This window comes from Octopus bimaculoides, chromosome 16 (assembly GCF_046866305.1).
Source record: "Octopus bimaculoides isolate indiv1 chromosome 16, ASM4686630v1, whole genome shotgun sequence".
NCBI classification, from domain to species: Eukaryota; Metazoa; Mollusca; class Cephalopoda; order Octopoda; family Octopodidae; genus Octopus; species Octopus bimaculoides.
The window spans coordinates 24039929-24065954 of record NC_142943.1 but is presented as its reverse complement, the minus strand read 5'-3'; the positions used below and the strand labels follow the sequence as shown (position 1 = coordinate 24065954).

General features: G+C 36.5%; 1 protein-coding gene across 2 annotated transcripts in view; it reads left to right on the top strand.

Moving 5' to 3' along the window:
* The window catches only part of LOC106871118 (alkyldihydroxyacetonephosphate synthase, peroxisomal), an 89682-nt gene extending 63972 nt beyond the window's left edge, over positions 1 to 25710 (top strand). For both annotated transcript variants that reach the window (XM_089364267.1, XM_014917430.3), the window contains exons 13-20: positions 607 to 746; positions 2100 to 2149; positions 8760 to 8829; positions 9073 to 9134; positions 14915 to 15004; positions 18478 to 18577; positions 21286 to 21343; positions 25090 to 25710. In XM_089364267.1, the coding sequence (XP_089220393.1) occupies positions 607 to 746; positions 2100 to 2149; positions 8760 to 8829; positions 9073 to 9134; positions 14915 to 15004; positions 18478 to 18577; positions 21286 to 21343; positions 25090 to 25223 (704 nt within the window). In that variant the 3' untranslated portion in view covers positions 25224 to 25710. The remainder of the gene's footprint in view (positions 1 to 606; positions 747 to 2099; positions 2150 to 8759; positions 8830 to 9072; positions 9135 to 14914; positions 15005 to 18477; positions 18578 to 21285; positions 21344 to 25089) is intronic.
* The last annotated feature ends 316 nt before the right edge of the window (positions 25711 to 26026 follow it).

Below are 26026 nucleotides of genomic sequence, written 5' to 3'. Positions count from 1 at the left end.
GTCTTGCATTAATGATTCCCTATTTGAGAACAAGCTCTCTATCTCTGCCAGTGTAGAATACCTGTACATTAGTAAAAGATAGCTGAATGCTTAAGGTGGTGGACAACTTGTCTATGGGTCATGAGTTAAAATTCATTGCTGGTGTTTAATTATGTTTCTAGAGAGAATGTTGTTCCTATATTTCTGCTATTCACCCACCTAGCTGTTGGGAGTGTCTGATCATTTAGTAATGTTACTTGTGATAGACTGACTGTTTATCCTTTCCGCTTAATTTTATGTATTTGGAGAAAAGCACTAGCTTTCAAAGGGTCCCCTGAGTTTCTAAAATTTTTTGTGATAAATCAAGGAAAATTTGACCAGAGGTGTTGAGGTTAGATGTAATAACTTTGGATTTTGGAGAGAAAATGACATATGATTAAAATATGGTGAAATGCAGTATTGTAGTCAGGTCCAGTATATTCTATCATGAAATAATGACATTAAAATGAAATGATGACAATAAATGAAATATGCAAATTATGGTGTAAGTATGTTCTGAGTGTCTATGATCATCTGTTTCTGTGTAAACATCATGTTTTCATTACATTGTTTATTTATTCTTAATAGGTCGTGCTCTGAAACCAGATTCTGGTTCCATCTTTGCTAGTTTTCTAGATGGTATAAAGAAACTTTATATCACTAAACTAAAGGGTTTTCATCCAGAGAAGTTATGTGTAGCAACATTGTTATTTGAAGGTACAAAAGAGGTAAGGGTGTTAAATTTCTGTTTATGTTTTGTTATTATTCTTTTATTCTTCTACTTGTTTCAGTCATTTGACTGCGGCCATGCTGAAGCACTGCCTTAAAGGGTTTTAGTTGAAGAAATCGACCCCAGGACTTATTCTTTGTAAGCCTAGTACTTATTTTGTTAGTCTATTTTGCCAAACCACTAAGTTATGGGGATATAAACACCAGCATTGATTGTCAAGTGATGGTGGCAGGGCAAACACAGACACATACACATAAATACATATATATACAATAGGCTTCTTTCAGTTTCCGTCTACCAAATCTTCTCACAAGGCTTTAGTTGACTCAAGACAGTTACCCAAGGTGCCATGCAGTGGGACTGATCCTGGAACTATATAGTTGGGAAACAAGCTTCTTACTACACAGCCATTTCTGTGGTGTGTCGTGTAACTTATTGGTCTTTTGTCATACTGTTATTAGTTTAAAGGGACTGAAAAATTTATTTTTGTATGAATTACCAGAATTGTTTGTAAATGCAGTTAAGCAAATTGTTTAATCATGATGTTGGGTTTAACTAGTGTTAAACCATCATCACATATATCTTCATTGGTATATCAACTTTTATTGCTTTAGTTTGAAGCAAAAGAGAAACAGGCAGCTTACATTGACTAAAATTGGTTTGAGTTTCATGCTTCGGTGATAAAATATGTCTCTATATTTGATTGGTTGAGAATTGGAGAGGAATCCATCTTTGTAAACAAAATGATGATGACATTCATAATGAGAATGATGACGGTGATGGTATTGGTTCCACATCTTATACTTTGTTACATGATTTACTCTAGACCTGTATAGTATGGCTTGTGTTGTTGCATACATGTATGGCTATATGGTTTAAGTAGAGAATCCTAGTGGATTATTTTGGGAACAATTCTCTGGTATGGTTTCCTGTTACCTCTTTTAATCTCTTAGGATGGAGTTGTATTCAGTATTGCAAATTGGAAAAATATTCTTCAGTTCTACTATTCTTCCTGGCTTTACATGGTACTTATATTTAACCACATGGACTGCACTATTAAGAGTCATGTGATTTTTAATCTATGATTCTGTAGTCATACAAGATCGGTGCAAGATTCATCACATGATCTCATATCTCTGTATAAAATGTCTGTTCAAATAGAGTTCAATGAGGTTTAACAACAGCTACCTATTCCCTCTCTATACCATTCTGATCTATGTAAGCTACCTCAAAAAAATATTCCTGAGATATTTTCTTATAATATGATCTAATTTTATACAAGTTGAAATTTGTCCTAAACATATCTATACCAACTTAAAGTTTATTTTTATATTTTGTTTTTATTTGAAAGGAGGTTGCTGCATTAGAGAAGCAAGTCTATGCAATTGTTGCCAAATTCCGGTAGGTTTTTTTTAATGAAATTTTGAAATCTTGCTAATTCTTTACAAGATTTTGGAAATTAGAAAATAATATTTATCATTACCCTTCTGTTAGAATTGAATGAAGCTTTCTATTATTTTTTTAATTGTTTTATTTGATATTGTTTTATTCTATTTAAACTATTTTCAATCCCCATGTACTGGGAAAACATAAAAAGCTGCAGGGGTTATAATAGTAGTAGTGATAGCAACAGTAGTAGTAGTAGTGTAGTATCGGCAGTAGCAGTGGTGACAGTAGAAATCAGTGAAAGAATTTCCAAATTTTATCTTGTCTTAATGTTGATTTCAAATTTTGGCACAAGGCCAGCAACTTTGGGGAAGGAGCTAAATCGATTGTATCAACTCAGTACTCAACTGGTACTTATTTTACTGATCCTGAATGGATGAAAGGCAAAGTCAACCTCAATGGAGTTTGAACTCAGAATGTAAAGACAGATGAAAACGGTTCTGCCAACCTGCTGCCTTAAGTTGTCTTAATATTGAATTACTAAAATGAAGGTAGATATTTTCTAAGTTACTGGATCAATAGAGCAATATAGAAGAGTTTATCTTTATGTTGTGTATATTTAGTAAGTTAGCATTATTAAAACGATAGAGATTTAAAGTCAGTACTTCATGCTAATGAAATGTTGGTGCATTATACAACATACCTGCTGCATCCTCATTTAATGTTAGAGAAATTAACATTCAGCTTCTGATATAGTGCATTACCAGTAATTGATAACTGAATACTGAAGTTTCAGTCTGTTGGTCAATATCTAACAGTGATGCCCCAGCATGGCTGTGGCCCCTCAAGCTGAAACTAGTAAAGAAAATCCTACTGATTCCGTCATTTGTGTAGCTTTTGCTAAAATGTTTTTTAAAGAAATTCATGTATTTATCATTCTCAGTTGAGTATTTACATCAGTTGTTAGAACAAATATTGTTATTAAGCTGGACTGTTTCCCAATTACCAAACCTACAATCGTGTCCATTGGATTATTTCGTCTGGGAGCTCATTGCAATGTTGCTACCAAGTTTGCACTATTTGTGTGTTGCCAGTAGTTGAACATGCTAGTACGTAGCTACTCTACCTTGATTTCTTTATAATTTTTTATTTTCACACAGTTGAATAAATATAATTATCATTTTGGAAATTAAGATAAAAATATTTGATTTTAAATAAATCCATCTAATTTTATATGAATGGAAAAGTTTTCATTTTGACAGGTTTTTTTCCTTGACCTACTTGTATTAATGCATCCAGTAAAATATTTGATACCAGCTGAACTGATGTCCACAAATGTTAGTAATGCTTATTATCTGTACTTCAAAACTGGAGCTATCTCAAGAATATTTTTCTTACTGTGACAATTGATGTAATCCAGACCTTGCCTTGTATGTCTACCGTAACCATAAATTTTATCATAATTCATAGAATAAGTTGGATATAAGTATATTGAACCTCATCATTAAAGCTGCACCTGCATCCTTATTGATCAGGTTAAATATATGAAAATATATTTTGGAAAATGTCTTTTCCATCTGTATATTTTTTTCATAGCTGGATAATGTAATACTAAAAATCTATATTATACTAACACTTAAAGCTTGTCCACCTGTTTTCCTGCCATTTGATTAAGATGATAAAGATTACAAATAAAATAGTCATTTTCCCTTTTAAGAAAAAAAATCAAGTTGAAAATGTCGATGCTTCAAAAAGTTGTCGGAGCCTCTGTGGTCTGTCCTTTTTTCTTACTTTCGTTTTTCTTCCCTTTATATATATAAAGATGAGAATGTGTGTCTGTGTGTGTGTGTGTGTGTGTCTGTCTGTGTGTGTGTGTCTGTCTGTGTGTCTATGTGAATCCCTAAAACTCGAGAACTACACAACCAATTTCATTCAAATTTTACACATGCCTTATTTAGGGTCCATGTAGTGTCTTAGGCCAAAAAAATTTTTAACTTCTTGCCTAGTGCAAGCCCAGAGCAATATAATAGCTCATCCACTATTCCAGTATTACCGATAACATCTCTCTATTGTTTTCCACTTTAATAGTTTCACTTTAATACTGAAACTATTAAAGTGAAACTATTATCGCACATATATACAGGCATACATACATATATACATACATACATATAAATAATATATACATACATACATATATATATATATATATATATATATATATATATATATATATATAAGTATCTTGAGAGAAAAGCTGAACATTAGAAGCATCAGTTGTGGTGTGCAAGAGAGACGATTGCGCTGGTATGGACATGTGGTGAGAATGGATGAGGATAGCTGCGTGAAAAAGTGCCACACCCTAACAGTTGAGGGAACCCGTGGAAGAGGTAGGCCCAGGAAGACCTGGGCTGAGGTGGTGAGGCAAGACCTTCGTACATTGGGCCTCACCGAGGCGATGACTACTGACCGAGACCTTTGGAAATGTGCTGTGCGTGAGAAGACCCAGCAAGCCAAGTAAGATCGTTGCCAGTGCCCCTGGACTGGCTCTTGTGCGGGTGGCACATGAGATGCACCATTTTGAGCGTGGCCGTTGCCAGTACCGCCTGACTGGCTCCCGTAGGATTTTCGAGTGAGATCGTTGCCAGTGCCCCTGGACTGGCTTGTGCGGGTGGCACAAAAGACACCATTTCGAGCGTGGCCGTTTTCGTGCGGGCGACACGTAAAAGCACCCACTACACTCTCTGAGTGGTTGGCGTTAGGAAGGGCATCCAGCTGTAGAAACTCTGCCAAATTAGATTGGAGCCTGGTGTTGCCATCCGGTTTCACCAGTCCTCAGTCAAATCGTCCAACCCATGCTAGCATGGAAAGCGGACGTTAAACGATGATGATGATGATATATATATATATATATCTGCACAAATGTATATATATATATAGATGTATATATATATACATGTATATATATAGATGTATATATATACATGTATATATATATATATATATATATATATATATAGATGTATACATCTATATGTATAGGTGTATATATATATATATATATATAGTTGTATATGTATAGATGTATAAATATAGATATAGATGTATATGCATGCATGTATATCTGTATATATATATATATATATATATATATATATATAGATGTACACATATATATACACATATATACTTGCATACATATATACACCCACACACACACACACACACACATACATAGGTGCAGGTGTGGCTGTGTGGTAAGAAACTTGGTTCCAAAACACATGGTCCTAGGTTCAGTCCCACTGTGTGGTGACTTTGCATGTGTCTTCTGCTATAGCTTCAGACCAACCAAAGCCTTGTGAGTGGATTTCATAGACAGAAACTGAAAGAAATCAATCGTATATAGATATGTATGTATATATGTAAGTGTATGTGTGTGTCTTTGTCTCTGTGTTTCTCTTTCATAACTGCTTCACAACTGCTGTTCGTTTATTTACATCCCCATAACTTACTGGTTTGAGAAGCAGAAACTGATAGAATAAGTACGAGGCTTATCAAAATAAAAAAAGCACTAGGCAGTGTCTCATATTTTTGTTTGCCTACCCAGTTGTATCTATCAATCTATCTTTGTGTGTGTGTGTGTGTGTGTGTGTATATATATATACACATATGATACATACACACACACATATATATACATGTATATGTGCATATTCATATCTATTATATAAAAGTCAATGTCTTTATGTGTGTTTGTGTGTTACTTATACATTCGAAAACTACTGCGAAATTACTTCCTAATGAAATTTGGAACATAAAATCCAAGCCTAGGGAGAATGCCGTGTAATTTCATACAATTTCATGGAGCAAAATTACTGAATGGATCCTTATGTTATTTGGAACTTAGATTCAATGCATAAGGTTGGGTATAATGCAATATGTTTGCTTTGAATTTGAGATGGCGTAAAAGGGGGCAGAACCCCCATGAAAATGCATAAATTTTCAATGTTGACACACATCAAGAAGTATTCTCAAACTTTCCACTTATCATGGGGATTCTAAGACCCCCTAATGGGGGCCTTAACTCCCAAATTTTAGTCATTTTTTATGATCCAAGACTAGGTCAAAAGTACTGAATGAATATGAAATTTGGAAATTATGTTCTATGCATAAGGGCCATAACCCCCATGAAAATTCGTATATTTTGGTTGTTGATGAAATTTTAACCATAGATATTAGACACAAATGAAGTAATATTTCTAAAAATTTCATCTTCTTAGAAGTTAGAAAGACCCCTTCATGGGGACTTAACACCCACAATTTAGTCATTTTTATCTAAGCAATGATGAATACAGTTGTACTCTTGGAAGCTGTAGGGTCACCTGAGCATAAAAAATGAACATTATTTGTAATTCAATGGTACAACACTGTAAGAGTTGGCTTTGAGATATACTTAGATTATGATTTCTGCAATATGGTGCATAAATTGTCAAGTAAATGAGAGGCATCTTTTCCTCCACTGATTCAGTTGCAAAGTATTGAGTTATATGGTTGCAGACCTCCTTTCAGTCTTTTTTTTTATCACTAGGTCACACATAGTTCCCTGATGGTAACATTGATTACAAGGCCTTCCCAGATGAGTGACTGGTTATTCAAAGACATTTATAGATTGTAAATTTATTCTGTCCAGTTACCTATCGGCATAGTGGTCATTTGCAAACTCCAGAGGTGACACTTTCATTTCTTCTTAGCCCTCACTTCACACAGTTGTTAATGTTTATTTGAGTTGGGTCACGCCCTTCCAATTGTTATAGGTCCATAATGCATCTTATGGCTGTGCCTGTATGGTGAGGAATCCTACATTGGGAGTGGTAACGACTAGGGTAGGGTAGCTGACTGCTTATTGTGATCATTCATCTTTTGGTTTCCTGTAGCTTTGCTCTCTTTTACAAACCCAGTGAACATACATATATTTTCTATTTCAAAGAAATTCAAACAATAGATATAAGACTCAACTTAAAAAGATTCTCAACAATTCAACTTCTTTGGTTGACATTAAGATACCCACCGCCAATAGGGGCCTTAACTCCTACATTTTAGAGCTCCATGACCTCCATTTTTCAGGAGCAAAATCCTTTTAACAGGTTCCATAAGACTGGAATTTTGGAATCTACGCATAAAAATCAGTAATATGGGATACATGTATCATGATTAGAATTTTTTTAGGGTGTGTAAAGAGGGAAAGAACCCTCATCTGCAATTTTGATGAAATTTGAATCATAGATATTCCAGCTCATTAGAGAAAATCTAACAGAAAAGTCTAATTCTTCAATTGCATGTAACACGGGCTAGTCATTTATACAACTTTCGAGTGCCGTGGACTGAAAGAGAAATTCTTCCTATATTTTTATGAGATATGTTTTGAATCATGGGTACTTGATTTTTTTTCTTAAAGGGGAAAATTACTATTTTATTTAAAGTACAATATCTTTATCATCTTAATCAAAAGGCAGAAAAACACAGACTATCTCATCATAGATGAAGATCAATTGCAATGGGAGGAGTTCAATCTCATAAGAATAGAAAAACAAACAACAACAAATGGAATGTACCTTATAATGAAACTTTTTTTAAGAGCATTCAAATGCCATTGCTATGTTGAAATCATTGCCTCAGTGAGGTAAATTAAGTATGTCATCAAGTACACACTGAAAGGAAATGACCAAGCTGCTGTTCAAATAAACAATGATAATGAAATTAGTCAATATCTAATGGGTAGGTATACTGGACCATCCGAAGCAGTTGCATCCATTTTAGGATATTCAATTCATGAAAGAGCACCTGCAATTGTGGGAAATGCAGGTTCATCTCTCAGATGAACAAAGAATATTGCTCAGAAATAATGAGGATATATATGGCTGTCAATGAATGACATATGAGAACAACATTAACAGAATTCTTTTCATTGTGCATCAATGATGACTTTGCGAAAACATTACTTTATGCTGAAGTACCCAAGTATTTCACTTGAAACAATAGGAACAAAGAATGGCAAAGAAGAAAGCAAGCAAAAAAGAAGTTAAAGGCCATTTGAATGTTTTCAAAGAAGAAACACTTGGTTGTGTTTATGTCGTCACACCAATGACAGGAGAACTGTGTTATTTAAGAATTTTATTGCATGAAGTTTGCACATTGACACCTTCAACTTGGAGTGGTTGTGACCCTAAAGGTCATGGCGGGTACATCTAGTATAATAGAAAATACAAAAATTGAGATTTATAGTCTTATAAATCTTTGCAACTGAAGCATCAACTTATCTCTGAAGTATAAAAACTTAGTTTTTTTTCTTGAAATTGACTGATATTACTGGTATTCAATGATATTCAATGTTGATAATTTAAAAAAAAACAAAACAAGAAAAAACTTAAAATTGAATTATTTTAAAATTGTCCAGTTTTTCTCTGTACCATGAAAAATAATTAAATGATTATCCATATATTATCTAAAAATTATTTCAAGTATCATCAGATGTACTTGGATTGAGAAAACACCAAATGAAAGATTACATGTGCTAATAAAATGTATATGTTGGTACATGTTTTTCATTTTTTTTTCATTCTTCTAGTGGTCTTCCTGGTGGTGCTGACAATGGTGAAAGAGGATACATGATGACTTTTGTTATAGCTTATATCCGGGTGAGTAGCTCTGCTACTCTTTTCTTCTTGCTTTCTTTCTTCTCTCTACTTCAATTGAGTTTGATTTTTCTTAAGCTTTTTTTAATGTTTTCTTCTTCCTTCTACTTTTTGTCAGTCATTTTAAATCCTTTTCATCTCTTTCAAACATTTTCAAATAGCCTTGCCCTAAATATTAAAAAAAAATCTTTTCTTTTGCTATCCTTTGTTATCACCACTGTTATTTATTTATTTGTTTATTTCTAGGATCTTGCTTTTGAATATTACATTGTTGCTGAATCATTTGAAACTTCTTGTCCTTGGGACAGGTAAACATAATTTCTATCCATTCTTTCATTCAACAGTTATTTTTTTAATTGTTAGTCTAACGAGGAGATAATTTTTCTTGTACCTATTTTTAGTATACCACATATAGTCCTTAGGGCAAATGCTTCTTTGCATTTTCTGTGTCTAATGTTACTTGTGGTTAACCCATAAATGGTTTTGGTTGGTGATTGGACAACAAGAACCTTGCTCAGCCAATAGGCATTACGTCAGTGTTGTATGAATTGTTTGCAGATTAGTGCCTGGAGAGAAAATATGGGTTCAAAAGAAGTTCTAGAAAGATGTAACTTTGAATAAGGAACAAAATAATTAGTACAAGGTTTGGGTCTGAGAGTAAGATAGATATGACAGACAAGAGAGGAAAAGAGACAGATCACTGAGTGGGATTCTTTGAAATTGGAATAGAATCAAAGTATGTTCAGAAGAACAAAGAACATTGTAGTAGTAGCATAAGAGACAGAGAGAGGACATAGGTGGATGTTTGGAAGGTTATTGTTTTTCTTCCTAATATCCCCTCAACTAATTTACTACTGTATGATGCTGGAATGTTGTAGAAGCATTCTGTATAAATTCACCTTCAAATAGCCCTTTCAATATAATAAGCATACGACCTTCAAATGATAGTTGACTGTTTTATATTTTTATTATAAGCTATAATTTAGCTACTATTGTTCTCTTACATAAAGGGTTTTGTAAATAATCCAGAGGAGATCCTCAGATTTTTCAATTTTAAATAGATCAGTAATTAATAAGTTATAATTAACAACATTTTTCTCATCATATATTAGTATTCTGTCTTGCATAGCAAAATTGATACTGGTGTTGGTGCCACATAAAAAGCACTTGTGCTGGTGGAATGTTAAAAGCACTGTTGCTGGTGCCACATAAAAAGCACCTAGTACATCCTGTAGGGTGGTTGGCATTTGGGAAGACATCCAGCTAAAGAAACCATGCTATAGAAACCAAAACAGAACAAGCAATGGAGTCTGGTGCACTCTTCAGCCTTACCAGCTCTGGTCAAACCATCCAACCCATTTTAAAACTTGGGATGTTTTAAAGGTCAGTTTCATGGTGTTTAGAAGATGAGAGATAACTCTTGAAATCTTAACAGATCTTAAACTGAAAACTTATAAGCTGATAGTCTCAAACCATAACCATATGTCCAGTTTATGCATCACCAGTCATTCTTTCATTTTTCCATGCTAGCATAGGTCAAACAAGTACTAAATATTGAAGCATTTTTTTACAGCCAGATTCTCTTTCTGTTACTAACCCATATCTGTTTTTCAAGTAAAGAAGTTTTGATTCTGTTTGGCTTTAAAAGAGCAAGTGGAAAAATTTGTTAGCTGAAAATGCCAACAAACGGGTGCAGGCATGGCTGTGTGGTAAGAAGCTTGCTTCACAACTACATGGATCCAGGGTCAGTCCCACTGCATGGCACCTTGGACAAGTGTCTTCTACTATAGCCTCAGGGTGACCAAAACCTTATAAGTGGATGTGGTAGACAGAAACTGAAAGAAGCCTGTTGTGTGTGTGTGTGTGTGTATGGGTAACTGGGAATTCCTGTGGGATAACTTGCTGAGTGCCACAGACCAAATCTGTGGCTGGTGCAAAGTCCCTTCTAGACCTAGGATAACATGGTGGGGAAACAATACTGTAGACAGGGCTATTAGAGCAAAGAAACAGGCCTGGAAGGCCTAGAAGAGTGGGGGCAGCAGGAAATTGTATTAGATAGCCAGAAGGAAAGCTAGGAGACAAGTATATCTAACCGAGGGAGAAGCAGAAAAGAAGTTTGCCTTTGTTCAGCGCCATGAGGACCAACGAACTGAAGTATTTCGGATTGCAAGACAATGTGTGAGAGAAAATTGTGATGTCACAGGTGATTAATGTGTCTGCATGGATGATGGTGCACTTGCTTTTAACGAGTCTGCGCAGAAAGAGGCTTGGAGATGCCATTATGAAAGGCTGATGAACGTGGAGAATGAATGGGAGGAGAAAAGTCTGCCAAATGTTGACCCAACAGAGCGACCAGATATTCGAATTGACAGTACCCTGATAGATAAAGCAATTAAGGATATGAAGACAGGAAAAGCCGCCTGGCCTATCAGGAATCACCACTGAGGTGCTTAAAATATCTGGCAGTGTGGGTTATGATCTAGTCACCTGTATTGTGAATCAGGTGGTTCATGAAAGAGTCACACACAATGACTGGTGTAGCAGCTCCATAGTCAACTGCTGCAAAGGTAAAGGCGATGCCTTAGATAGAAATAATTACAGTGGTATCAAATTGTTGGATCAGGTGATGAAAGTTATGGAGAGAGTCATAGCCCAACTAAGGGAGAGAGTTAGTCTAAATGAGATACAGTTTGGGTTTGTGCCAGGTCGAAGCACTACTGATGCTATATTTCTGGTAAGGCAACTGCAGGAGAAATACCTAGCCAAAGATAAACCTCTGTACTTGGCTTTTATTGACTTTGAGAAAGCTTTTGACAGAGTCCCCCGATCCCTTATCTGGTGGTCAATGCAGAAACTAGGAGTAGACAAGTGATTGGTAGAGCTGTACAAGCCTTTTACAGGGACATCATGAATAGGATGAGGGCGGGCAATGAGTACAGCAAAGAATTCAGGGTACAAGTAGGGGTTCATTAAGGATCGGTGCTCAGTCCCGTCTTGTTCATCATAGTCTTCCAGGCAATAACTGAGAAATTCAAGACAGGCTACCCCTGGGAGCTCCTTTATACTGATGACCTCGCTCTTATAGCTGAATCACTACATGAACTAGAGAAGAAGTTTCAGGTATGGAAGCAAGGTCTAGAATCAAAGGGCCTTAAGGTTAACCTAGCGAAAACCAAAGTCATAGTAAGTAGGAAGGGAGACAAATCACAAATCCCCTCAATCTGTAGAAAAGGAGTAGGTAGAAATTCCATAAGATGTACCCAGTATAAACTTTGGATACACAAAAGGTGCAGCGACATCAAAGGAAGGTTGACAGAGAAACTATCCTTTGTATGTTGGAGGTGTACAAGGCATAATAAATGCTGAACGTGTGCGGAAAATAGACTCCATTAACTACCAAGGGGGCAAGCTAGAGGCAGTAGATACCTTCTGTTATCAAGGTGACAAGGTTAGTAGCGGAGGTGGATGTTCTGAGAGTGTAGCTGTGAGAATAAGATTAGGTTGGGCAAAGTTCGGAGAGCTCCTAACCCTGCTGGCAACAAAGGACCTCTCTCTGAGTGACAGGTAGATTGTTTGATGCCTGTGTGCAAACAGCTATGCTAGACAGCAGTGAAACATGGGCTGTGACAGCCAAGGACATGCGTAGGCTTGAAAGAAATGAAGGCAGTATGCTTCGTTGGATGTACAGTGCCAGTATGCATGTTCAACAGAGTGTAAGCATCTTGAGAGAAAAGTTAGGCATAAGAGGAACCAGATGTAGTGTGCAAGGGAGGCGACTGCGCTGCTATGGTCATGTGATGCGTATGGACGAGGACAGCTGTGTAAAGAAGTGCTGATCTTTAACTGTGGAAGGAACCTATGTTAGAGGTAGACCCAGGAAGACATGGGACGAGGTAGTGAAGCATGATCTTTGAACCTTGAACCTCACAGAGGCAATGACTAGTGACCGAGACCTTTGGTGATGTGCTCTGCTTAAGAGGACTTGTCAAGCTAAACACAACCATGCTGGTGGTACATAAGAAAATTAACCTTGAATGTTGGGCGTCATGGAGGCAAGGTAGCTGAGTTCGATTTGAGTGTTGGGCCTGGGCCTCACGGAGGCAAAGCGGCTGAGTTCTTTTCAAGCATTGGGCCTCATGGAGGCTAGTGGCTGAGTTCCTTTCTAGTGTTGGACTTCACGGAGGCAGGGTGGCTGAGTTCCTTTGAGCTTTGGGCCTTATGGAGGCAAATGGCTGAGTCCATTTCAAGTGTTGGGCCTCACAGAGGCAAGGTGGCTGAGTTCTTTTCGAGTGTTGGGCCTTATGGAAGCAACGACCAAGACCTTTGGCATTATGTCGTGCTTGGGAAGAAGACCCATAAAGCTGAGCAAAATCACAGTCGTGGTAGATATTAGTGTCACACAAATAGGACCTGTGCTGGTGGCACGTAAAAACACCCATTACACTTTTGGAGTGGTTGGCGTTAGAAAGGGCATCCAGTCATAGAAAGCCATGCCAAATCAGACTGGAGTCTGGTGCAGCCTTCCAGTGTGACAGCCCAGTCAAACCATCCAACCTATGCCAGCATGGACAACGGACATTAAATGATGATGATGATGATGATGATATATGTATATATATACTAGTGGGACCTATGGAAATTCCATGGAATGGAAAAAATTAAGAGGACCTATTTAAGGGAGGGAGGATGATTTGCATTTTTATAGCATTCTTAATCAAGCTTTCTTTAAATATTCTTGACGTTCGTCTACATTCATTTCCTCATGTCTCTGTCAGTGTTGGCTTTTACCTCTTTTTATTATATTTTCTCGCTGTTTCTCTCTGATCCATGCTCTATATCTGCGCATTCTCTCTGAGGCATCTTGCAAACATGTTTCTTGTGAATCCAGAGTTTAGGTTAAATTAACCCTTATAAACAAATATCAATTTTTTATGTGAGTAGACGATAAATAATTGCAATTATAAAAAAAAATTAGCTCAATATGAAAAACTACTTTTCACTATCAACACACCACCACCACCATCACTATCTGCCTCTTTCTCTCTCTCTCTCTGAATATAACTGCCTCCCCTGTCCATCTCTCTCTATCCACCTTTTCCTTCAGCTAACTTTTTAACCATGTAATAAGCATTCCTTCCCCACGCCACTGCACGTTGTTAACACTTCTCTCTCCCTCTTTTTCTCTCATTCTTCACTTCTACCTTCAGCTGAGCATGTGACCATTTGGCCCAAGTGTATTAGTATAAATCACCTTTCTCGACTTCTTCCTCTCATCTTTCTTTACTGTTCTCTCCTCTCTTTCTCTCTCTCTCTCTCTCTCACACTTACTCCACCTCACTCACTCCACCCCCACCTCTCTAACTAATGTATAATGGGCAAATGAACAAGCAGATTATTATATATGTGTATGAGTGTGTGTGTGTGTGTGTGTGTGTGTCCTTATGTCTGTGTTTGTCCCCTCTCCCACTACTTGACAACTGATATTGGTGTGTTTACATCCCTGTAACTGAGCAGTTTGGCAAAAGGGACCAATAGAATAAATACCAGGCTTAACAAAAACATAAGTACTGGGGATGATAAATTCAACTAAAGATTCTTCAAGATACAGCCCCAGCATGGCCACAGTCTAATGACTGAGACAGAAAAACAAGAGAAACACTGCCTATCCGTCTGTGTGTAATTTCCATCTACCAAATTTGCTCATAAGTCACTGGTCAGCTGGAATTATTGTAGTAAAAGACACTGTTTGGAGTGCTATGTAGTAGGAATGAACCAGAAACTGGCAAACTTCTTGTCCACACAGCCATATCTGTGCCATGCATGTATTTATTGTATGTTTGAGTTGTGTGTGATGGAGAGAAAGAACCCATGACTGGGTGGAGTTAGTGTGTTAAGATACTTTGAGCTGATGTAGATATGTAGTGTGTGTGTGTGTGTGTGTGTGTGTGTGTGTGTTTTGAGTACAGTCCTACTTGTCAACGTGTCATGTCTAAATATTTCGTGGTGAGGTTGTATTAAAATGTGAAAACTCAAGCAAAAGATAACAGAAAGAAAAGTAAATGTTTACTATTTTTTCATATAATTATAGAGTTATTGACCTTTGCCGTAATGTCAAACATCGAGTGTACAAAGAGTGCAAAGAGAGAGGAATACAGTGGCCTCCTTATATAACATGTCGGTGAGTATCCCTGCTACTTCTGTCATTCAGTATTGATAATGTACATTTGTTAGAAAAATCCCTTGATCTGTTGGCCTCTGTTAAACTCTGGATGAGTAGTTGGTTCTAGCTACAACATTTGTAATATATAAACATTATGCACTTTTTTTTTCTAATAGTTTAGTTGACCTTTATAAATTGTTTAAGATGGTGAGATTGATGCAGTTGATAGTTGTCAATGACAGAAGGAAAAACGTAGGTGAAGAGGGAATTCTAGAGTTCTGATGCTCTGGGAGGAGACTTGGGGAAAAACGTTTTATGCAGGTTCCGAGGGAAGTTGGGGAGATAGTATGAGTGCAAGAAAATAACATCAGAATAGTGTATTTTGCACCAAAAGCCAATATGAGAGTTTCTCTCATGGTATCTATCTCAGTATAGTTTGTTCTAACAGAACATCCACATTTAAGTGGGGATAAATATTAAAAGCGTCCCATTATCATCGTAGAGTAATTCATCTTTTAAGGTCTGTTAGACAGATCTACAATATAGCATTGTTTTCTTGTTACACTTTATCACATTTATGAGACAACAAAAAAGATGAAACAATATTGCAATTCAACTCTGCATTCCCCAAACAACACATGTCTTATTAGGGCAGGTGCAACAGTCCTCCTCTTCCCACCAAATTACTCTTACTTCACACTTACATACCACAATTATTTGGCAAACGGTTTCCCACCTTTTCTCACCCACCTGCTAATTATCATCATAAACCACATCCTTATCAATAAAGGAAACAAAATGACTTTTACAAACTTCAAATATGTAGAAACAGAACCAAAAATTTTAGATTTCAGCAACATGACAGTCATTAACAAAGATACTATTGTTACATACATTCAACAAAACAATTACAGATACAGCTAAAAAAAAACATATCACACAAAACAACATTGAAAATACAATCATATTCACATACAGAAATAACCAACTTCACAAAATTGATAGAAAATATATAAAGCTTAAACACAATATACCAAAAACTACAGATAACTGAAATAAAGTCAACATCGAACAACTAAACAAACAAATAAAAATAACAAAAGTAATAAATTATAGGAAAACAGAAAACTGACAAATATTTAGTGAACATACTCTACAAAACCAACAGTAAAATACTATATAGAGTAATTTGTGCGATATTTATTACAAATTATTATTCGTCACTGTTTAGTGGATGTTGACAGTTATGCCCCTTCGTGCGGGAAGTTCTGTTCACTGCTGTAACTGTTAATGCTTAGATATCAAGTTTCCACTGATATCAATGTTAGATATCAACTCTCCTAAAAAAAAGAAAGGTACAGCTGAGTTTGAATAATTGATTTGTCTCTTATGCCTGATACAATATCAAGCAACTTAACCACTAGTACATTTATTTCACAATATTTAGCATCTACAATAACAGTCACATGACATTCAATGTCACAATAACAACTTCATATAATATACCTATATGGTAACATCACACAAGCACCCTTATCAGGTTTTTCTCAAAATTGAACTCCTGGTAACCATATGAAAAATCCAAGAACAGAAGACAAAAATATGCATTGTCCATCCAAAATAGGATTTTGATTCCTTCATTACATCAGACACTCGAGAAAGAAATCTAAAATTCCAAAAGTCTCAAGGCCAAGCAAAATCATAAAACATACACCTAAAACACCGAAGGTTTGAAAGAACCACTACTGTCAGCTACATCTGCTAGTATTTGTATCAACATTGTAAAATTCTCAGATCCTGGAAGCTGGTCAAAATTTTCTCAATTTTGAACTGCACTGAAAATTGAAGTGATGTAACATCATACAGATGCATCAACCTTCTCTGCACATTCTCAAAACTTCTAGAAAGACTAACCCATTACATCATACATCCATATATATTCTTCTGTAAAAACGACACAAATTCACTCTGCTATACCGAATCCCCAATGCAGAAAATACATATTGTCTTTAATAAAAGAAAAGAAGAGAAAACTCACTTGTATATTTGTATCATACATCGTCACCATCACCATCACCACCACCACCACCGGTGGTGGTGGTGGTGATGGTGATGTGCCCCTTGGATATACGAGGGGCACAGTTTATTACTGCAACAAGCTTCAACCTTAATAATACCTATCACAACATGAAAAATCACTGCCAAACATCCCAGACATGACATCCAGGAGCTCTGCTACAATAGTCTAAAAATACTATGTATCCTACTCAATCAGTATGGTTAGAGAAATAAATCTATTATCAGACCTCATTATTTGGCTGAGTACTTTTGTGCCTAGGACTATTGGATTAAGATGACTTGGGGCTATACAATGACAGCATCTTGAGTGTACTAGGACTGCTTAATCTGGGCAGATCTGGGGTTACATAAGAACAACAATTGAAATAGCCACCACATGGCTATACATTTAAGTAATCCCCATATAGCGACACAATATGAACCAAGGAGTGAGTCTCTATGCTTGCTCTATTGGAAATAGCCTACCTGAACATGTGAGAAATGCAGTTCCCTGAATTCATATTCTTCCATCCCTTAGAAAATAAAGACTCTTTTATGAACTAAATGTATGGTGCTTGATATTATATCTGGTATAAGAGATTACCCAACAACACCTGGTCAGGACATAAATAGCTAGAATCAATTACGGTGTTGAAGATAAGGAATGTAACTGTCAACATTCAGCTGGAAGTGAAAACTATTAATTTGTTAAATGGTTCCACATTCTTCCCCACTCTTCTGACATTTCTTGAGGAGCCTGGTTATAGTTCTACCACCAGTGCATCTTATAAATTCTACTCAATCAGTGACTGATATAGGTATTAGTAGCAGTAGTGACATATGGCTGATCATGAGGATATGGCTACTGAAGGGTTTTGCTGTAATCTCCAGCATTGATGCTGACTGGATTGATAGAAGAGCTAACATGGTGTTAATATCAGAGCAGTTCCAAATACAGCAATCTCTATTACTTAGGATAGAGCAGGGATGAGCAACTTTTCATTAGCTGGGGGCTGCATCGTACCATTTCCATGTGGGAGAGGGCTGCATGATAAAACACATACATAAAATATTACTTGCCCACTTTACACTGAATTTTTAGCAGTTCTTAATTTTATCTGTCTTAGTACGAAAGTTTATTTGTCTTAGTATGAAATCTTATTTGTCTTAGTATGAAATCTTATTTGTCTTAGTATGAAATTAGTAACCTAGAAATTTGTCGAGGACTGCACAACATGTTGAGGGCCACAGGTTGCCCATGTATAGGACAGAGCATAGCTCTTGTTGTTGGTGCCCAGGTCTGTATCACATGTATATATATATCCTATATTAAAGTGCTCTGTAGAATATAACATTGCACTGATATGTTAGTCTTTTGTTGGATATAAAATTGTGTATGTTAGATGTACTAATGAATATTCTGCTGTTTACAGAGTTACACAAACCTATGATTGTGGTGCATGTGTTTACTTTTACTTTGCCTACAACTACCGAGGTGTGAGCAATCCTGTCCAGACTTATGAAGAAATTGAGGTCAGTATTTGTGCTTCATTTCATTTTCTTTCTTTATTTTTAATATATCACTGAAAATATTGATATTGCTGTTTTGTAGTATTGATGGTTTTGAAATGGTTGAACATGTGGGAACTGTATGGATGATTGCAGACAGCAGTTTCGAAGGGAGCACTTTCAGTTGAAAATATTTAGTAATGGATGTTAAATGATGATGATGATGGTTGCGGTGGCAGTGGCGCTGCTACTACTACTATTTACTAGAATTTTCATGGATTTATGTTTTCCATTACATGCCTATAATCCAGTTTTTAGGGACTGAAAAACATGGAAAATTACATAAGATGAATCTGATAATCTAGTTTATAATTTATTGTGGTTTACAATGGATAGTGAAAAAACCACGAAAGGCTGACAAATCTCATGCAGGATATTACATATTGGTTTAAATTTTTGGCACAAGGCCAGCAATTTCGAGGTAGCAGTAAGTCAATTACATCAACCCCAGTACTCAACTGGTACTTATTTTATTGATCCTGAAAGGATGAAAGGCAAAGTTGACCTTGGCGGAATTTGAACTCAGAATGTAAAGATGGATGAAATTCTGCTAAGCATTTGCCCAGCATGCTAATGAGTCTGCCAACACACTGCCTTATGGGATATTACATATTGAATGTACTCTAATGCTGTTGTTCCCTTCACACTGATCTAATCATTCACAAATGAACAGGAAAAATTCAGAACATTGCTAACCTTGTGACTATAGAGTGTTGTTATTTGATAAAGATAGTATTGTCAAGGTGATGGAAAATGTGCCTGCTATCAGTTGACTTGTGCTGAAAATTCAATCATTGGTGAAGGGATTGATTACAGATCACGAACATGGAATATAGTGAAGCCATGCATAACCTCTCAGTTGAGTAGTTTCATTCAATGAAGATTATTGAGTGTGTTGAATTTTGACTTATTGGATTGTATCTTAGTTATGTTTATTATGTTTACTCATACAGTTCTGGACAGAAGTAAATATGAGGCTAGTGTGAGTGAAACTGGTACAAATACAACAACCACACAATTACTGAATGATAGATTTGGGTCCAACAGATTTGCCTGTATGGTATTCACAGATTCAACTTGTGACATTTTTATATCTAAGGAACTTTTCTCTTTACATAAACTTATTTATTTGAGGCATGTGTGTGTGGCTGTGTAGGAAGAATTTTGCTTCCCAACCACACAGTTTCAGGTACAGCCCCACTGTGTCTTCTATAGCTTTGGGCCTACCAAAGCTTTGTGTGTGTCTGTGTTTGTCCCCCACCACTGCATGACAACTGGTGCTGGTGTGTTTACATCTCCATAACTTAGTGGTTCAGCAAAAGAGACTGATAAAATAAGTACCAGGCTTAAAACGAAAATAAGTAGTGAGGCCCCAGCATGGCCACAGTCTAATGACTGAAACAAGTAAAAGATAAAAGGGGAAAGGTATCTATTGGGTCGTCTCATAAATAATGCGGATTTTTCAATTGTATGAACTAAAAGTCAGAGGAGGATGGGATAAACTACCTGCATCAATTTGCTATAAAAGCAGGTAGTAATTTTACCTTTGTACTTATTCGTAGTGCAAGTTTTGAAGAGTGCAGTTCGATTTTAATTTATTTTTTCAAAGCAATAATGGAAGTGACAAAAAAGCTTATTCAGTATATTTTGCTTTAGGAGTTAAATTAAGGCAACAATGCAATGGAAAGTGCAAGGAATATTAATGCAGTATATGGGGATTGGACAATATGCATAAGTCAATGTCAACAGTGGGTCCAGAAATTTTGAGCCAGAAACTACAGCCTAGAAGATGAGCCTCATATAAGAAGATCTGTAGAGCTTTTGGACTGAATAGTGGCTGGTGACAAGCAGTGGGTTCTCTATAAAAATGTCAAGCACCAAAGACAGTGGGTAGGGAAAGGAGAAACACTGGCACTCCAGGCTAAAAAAAGTCTTCACCCACATAAGGTATTGTTATCTTTTTGGTGGGATGCGAAAGGTTTAGTCTACTTTGAACTGTTAAACCCAAACCAAACAATAACAAAGGAGATCTACTGCAAGCAGCTTGAGCGGCTTAAGTCAGGGCTAGAAGGAAAACGACCATCTTTGGTTTCAAGACAAAAGGTGGTCTTCCATCAGGATAATGTTTGGCCACATACAGCGAGGATGACATTCTAAAGGCTGGAGTAGTTTCAATGGGAAACAGTGCCCCACCCATGACATTCACTGGACATTGCCCCATCTGATTATCATTTATTCTGCAGTCTTCAAAATCATTTGGATGGAAAAAATATGAATTCTGTAGACGAAGTCAGAACAGTACTGGAGGAGTATTTTTTGTCACGGACAAGTGAATTTTGGAAGAAGAACCTTGCAAATCTACCAGATAGATGGAAGAGCATTGTAGAAAAGGAAGGAGAGTATATTTTAGATTAAAAAAGAACTTCGTTTATCTTAATTTTCAAAAGTAAAAGAAGTATAAAAAAAAGCACGTTATTTATGGGATGACCCCATATTTATTTTTTACTTCAAGAGTGATATCTAGCATGTTCTTTTTGTTGTATTTACTGTCACCCATTGTTCTTTGTGTATGTGGATTTTTTTACTTGTAATTGCTTCACTATTACTTTAAAGTTTGCTGTTAGCATTTCCTCTTTACATTAATCTATTTATCTATTTATTTTTACTTTAAGTGTAAAGCACGAAATGAAATTCTTGCTAATGCTGGTAGTATTTCCCATCATCATGGAGGTAAGTACTCTTACTTCTTTGTGTGTATTGCAGTGCAATGGTGTATGACAGTGAGAAAAGCACTCATTATACTCTGTAAAGTGGTTGGGATCGGGGCAAGTGTCTTCTACTATAGCCTTGGACTAACCAAAGCTTTGTGAGTGCATTTTGTATACTGAAACTGAAAGAAGCCTGACGTTCATGTGTATATATATATGTGTATATGGAGTAAATGGAGCAAGACCACATGAAAATAAGTGTCGCTGAAGAGGTCACAGATGTGTGATGAAAGATTTCCGGACAATAGACATGAGTTAAAATAATAAAATAAGAACAGTAATAAATGAATGAAGAAGAAATATATAGTGTGTGTGTTTATTTGGCAAAAAAAAAAAAAAATTACCATGATAGATTGCTGACCACTACACACATTTTTTCTCTCTCCTTTTTGTTTCTCTCCTTTTTTTTTCTCTCCTTTTTTTTTCCTCTCCTTGTTTCTCTCCTTGTTTCTTTCCGTAGGCTCGAAACGTTGAAGACTTTCTCAGTTTCTGAGTGTTATATATCTATTTGTTTTCAACACCACCTGTCTTCGTCTGTTGCTTTTTGTGAATTCTCCCTATATATATACTCTTTTACTCTTTTACTTGTTTCAGTCTTTTGACTGTGGCCATGCTGGAGCACCGCCTTTAGTCGAGCAAATCGACCCCAGGACTTATTCTTTGGAAGCCTAGAACTTATTCTTTCGGTCTCTTTTGCCGAACCGCTAAGTTACGGGGACATAAACACACCAGCATCGGTTGTCAAGCGATGTTGGGGGGACAAACACAGACATACAAACACATACACACATACATATATATATATACATATATACGACAGGCTTCTTTCAGTTTCCGTCTACCAAATCCACTCACAAGGCATTGGTCGGCCCGAGGCTATAGTAGAAGGCACTTGCCCAAGATGCCACGCAGTGAGACTGAACCCGGGACCATGTGGTTTGTAAGCAAGCTACTTACCACACAGCCACTCCTACGCCTATATATATATATATATATATATATATATATATATATTTTCATTTTCCCAAGCATCAAACTAATACACCTTGTTGTTCACACACCTGTCTTCATCTTTTGTCTTTCTATAAATTTCAACTACATATATATATATATATATATAGATATATAGGGCAGGGAATCGTCAATTAGTAATAAAATTAATAATTAACAATTTTGCCGGGTAGCTCAGTATAAAAAACCTTTATCGGTAAAACCATTTATAATCATAAATATATAGGGATTAGCAGTAGCCTGCTTCTCCAACATACTGAGAATTCAGAAATAGCAGCCAATTTGTAGTTTTGGAATCAGTAGTTCTTTGGCTGCTATTTCTGAATTCTCAGTATGTTGGAGAAGCAGGCTACTGCTAATCCCTATATATTTATGATTATATATCATCATCATCATCTTCGGGATGGTCATTTTTTTTTTTTTTGCCAAATAAACACACACACTATATATTTCTTCTTCATTCATTTATTACTGTTCTTATTTTATTATTTTAACTCGTGTCTATTGTCCGGAAATCTTTCGTCACACATCTGTGACCTCTTCAGCGACACTTATCATTTTCGTGTGGTCTTGCTCCACTTACTCCATTCTGTTCTTCTAAGATTGCGTTTGTGTCAAGGACACAAACGCATGTGCACATAAGGATACACACCTTAGAAGAACAGAATGGAGTAGACACTGACTATGTGTCAGTGCATGTCTCACCACTTGACAACCAGTGTTGGTTTGTTTTCATCCCTGTAACTTTAGTGGTTCAGCAAAAGTGACTATTAGAATATGTGCCAGACTGGAAAATAAGTACTGGGTTCAATGTGATAGTCTAGCCAGTTCCTTCAAAATTGCTGGCATTGTGCCTAAATTGAAACTGTTTATTGCATATCTTCTTATCACAATGATGCAGACTTAATCTGGATTATCCCTGGATTTATATTCTTCCATTAACAATTTGCTGAAAGAGTCTTATAATGTCACATTGAAGTATCTGGATGCACTATATAGTTATAGGCTACATACTAACCACATCCACGGACCATCTTACTCAATGAAATGAAAATATTCAAAAATCAAAGACTACCTGGACATGCACAAATATACTTTGTTCCAAACTATACAATTACATATTCACACACACACACACACGCCCCACCCCCAACTCTACTATTGCACCTTCCTAAAATGGTTCAACTACTACCAAAGTTTATAGCATACAGGAATAGAAATGATAGTGGAAAGAGTGAAATATTCTTGGATGACCATACTTAACTCTACATCAGTGGTTCTCAACCAGTGTCCATTTGGCTGTTGGAGATCCATGTAAGGTTTTGTTGTTAAAATTTATGTGCAATAATTAACTGGTTATAATTCTACAATACACAAAATATCTTAACAATTTAATACAATTCTTAATAACATTTAATTATAAAAGTATAATAGGACTTTTTAAAACATGAAATGGCTAAGCGGGGTGGGGTGGGGGGCACCTGAATAAAATAGGAATCACAGGGGTCCATAGGCAAAAAATGGTTGAGAATCACTGCTCTTTATGACAAACCACTGCATGCTGCAGTGTGCAGTGTGATCTTCAACTAGATAGAGGCATGCGTCTGTGGATTGTATCTGGTTGTTTGACTATTTACATATTGTATGTTTGTTTGATACAAACTACACAACAACCATACTAAAGTAGACAACGATACCAATATATAGATCTGATGTCACTATATCTACCACTTACAACACATCATTATTCCACAAAGCAACTTCAATGCAATTTCTCAGTCTGCTAGAAATAGTAACCAAATCTCTGGTAAACCATACTCTCTCACCTTAAAAAGAAGTACTCTTTGGTCATTATGACTTTAAATATACAGAAATATTGGTCAGTTATAGTTGGAATGTCTTTGATCACAGGACCTGCTTCAGCACAGATTGATGTTGACCTGAACACTAACAATGACAATATACTACTATACCTAATATTCATCATCATCATCATCATCACACGTTGACGACGACCACCACGACCACCATCACCATGACCACCACGACCACGATGACGATGATGACAACGACGATGATAACGACGATGATAACGACGATGATGACAACGACGATGATGACAAGGACGATGATGACAACGACGATGATGACAACGACGATGATGACAACGACGATGATGACAACGACGATGATGACAACGACGATGATGACAACGACGATGATGACAACGACGATGATGATGACGACGACCACCACCACAACCACGACCACCACCACCACCACCACCCTTTAACTTCCATTTTCCATACTAGCATGGATGGTTTGACCAGAACTGGCAAGCTGGAGAGCTGCACTAGGTCCCCGTCTGATTTGGTTTGGTTTCTATGGCTGGATGTCCTCCCTAATGTCAACTGCTTTACAATGTGTGCTGGGTGCTTTTAATGTGGCACTACACGAGTGCTTTTACATGGCACTGGCATGAGTACTTATGCAGCACCGGCACAGGACTCTTGCAGGTCAATCCCCTTCCTTCATCATGGGTGGGGAAAGCCTTAACAACTTCTGCTAAGATAAACTATGATAACCTCCAACTGCTACCATACACCACTGTATTCTCTACTGTTTTTACCTTAACACACTCTATTGTATTCCATCATTGTGTCCATATTCTATTTAGTATTTTCTCTGTATTTTCAGTGGGCAAAGTCCGGAAGAAGTGGCTGAAGAATACCATAGGAGATATTGGTATTGGTGCGTTGCGTGCTGTGAAAGCTTACATTGATCCTGACAATATTTTTGGCAACAGTAACTTATTGATGGCAAATCTTTGATACTGGCTGACATACTAATTAAATTTTATTTCTCTTGAGGAAGATATGGATGTCACAAAATCCTGCTTCTACTCCAAAACATTCTAGGCTTCATGCCAATGGAAGAAACAGCTTTTGCTCTGGTTGAAGTCATGTCACTATACCTATATTACTAAACGCTCTTGACTAAGTCATGAATGTCACAACATCCTGTTTTCTTTCTGTGGTATTGGACTATTTAAAATAAACATTATTATTTGTTATTCCGTGCAGAAAATCCAGTACAGTTGTTCTTAGAGATTCATAAATTGCCAATAACATTTGGAAAGAAGTGACTATTGCAGCATTCTCTCACTACAGTCGTAAACTTGAAGTGATATGACTATAGGAATAATTATTGGTTTAATTATCATTGGAACAAAGAACTTTGTACATTCTGATTTATAGTATTTTATATTCCTGGTTTCAAATGTTACAGAGTTGATAAAGAAATAACAATAACAACGAATATTATTATTATTATTATTATTATTATCATCATCATCATTTCATCATTAAGGTGGTAAGCTGGCAGAATTGTTAGCACACCGGGCAAAATGCTTAACAGCATTTCATCCGTCTTGACGTTCTGAGTTCAGATTCTGTGAGGTGAGCTTGGCCTTTCACCCTTTCAGGGTCAATAAATTAAGCACCAGTTGAGTACTGGAGTTGATGTAATCAAGTAGCCCCCTCCCACAAAATTTCAGGACTTGTGCCTTTAGTAGAAAGGATTATTATTATTATTATTATTATTATTATTATTATTATTGAATGAGAGAGCAGTG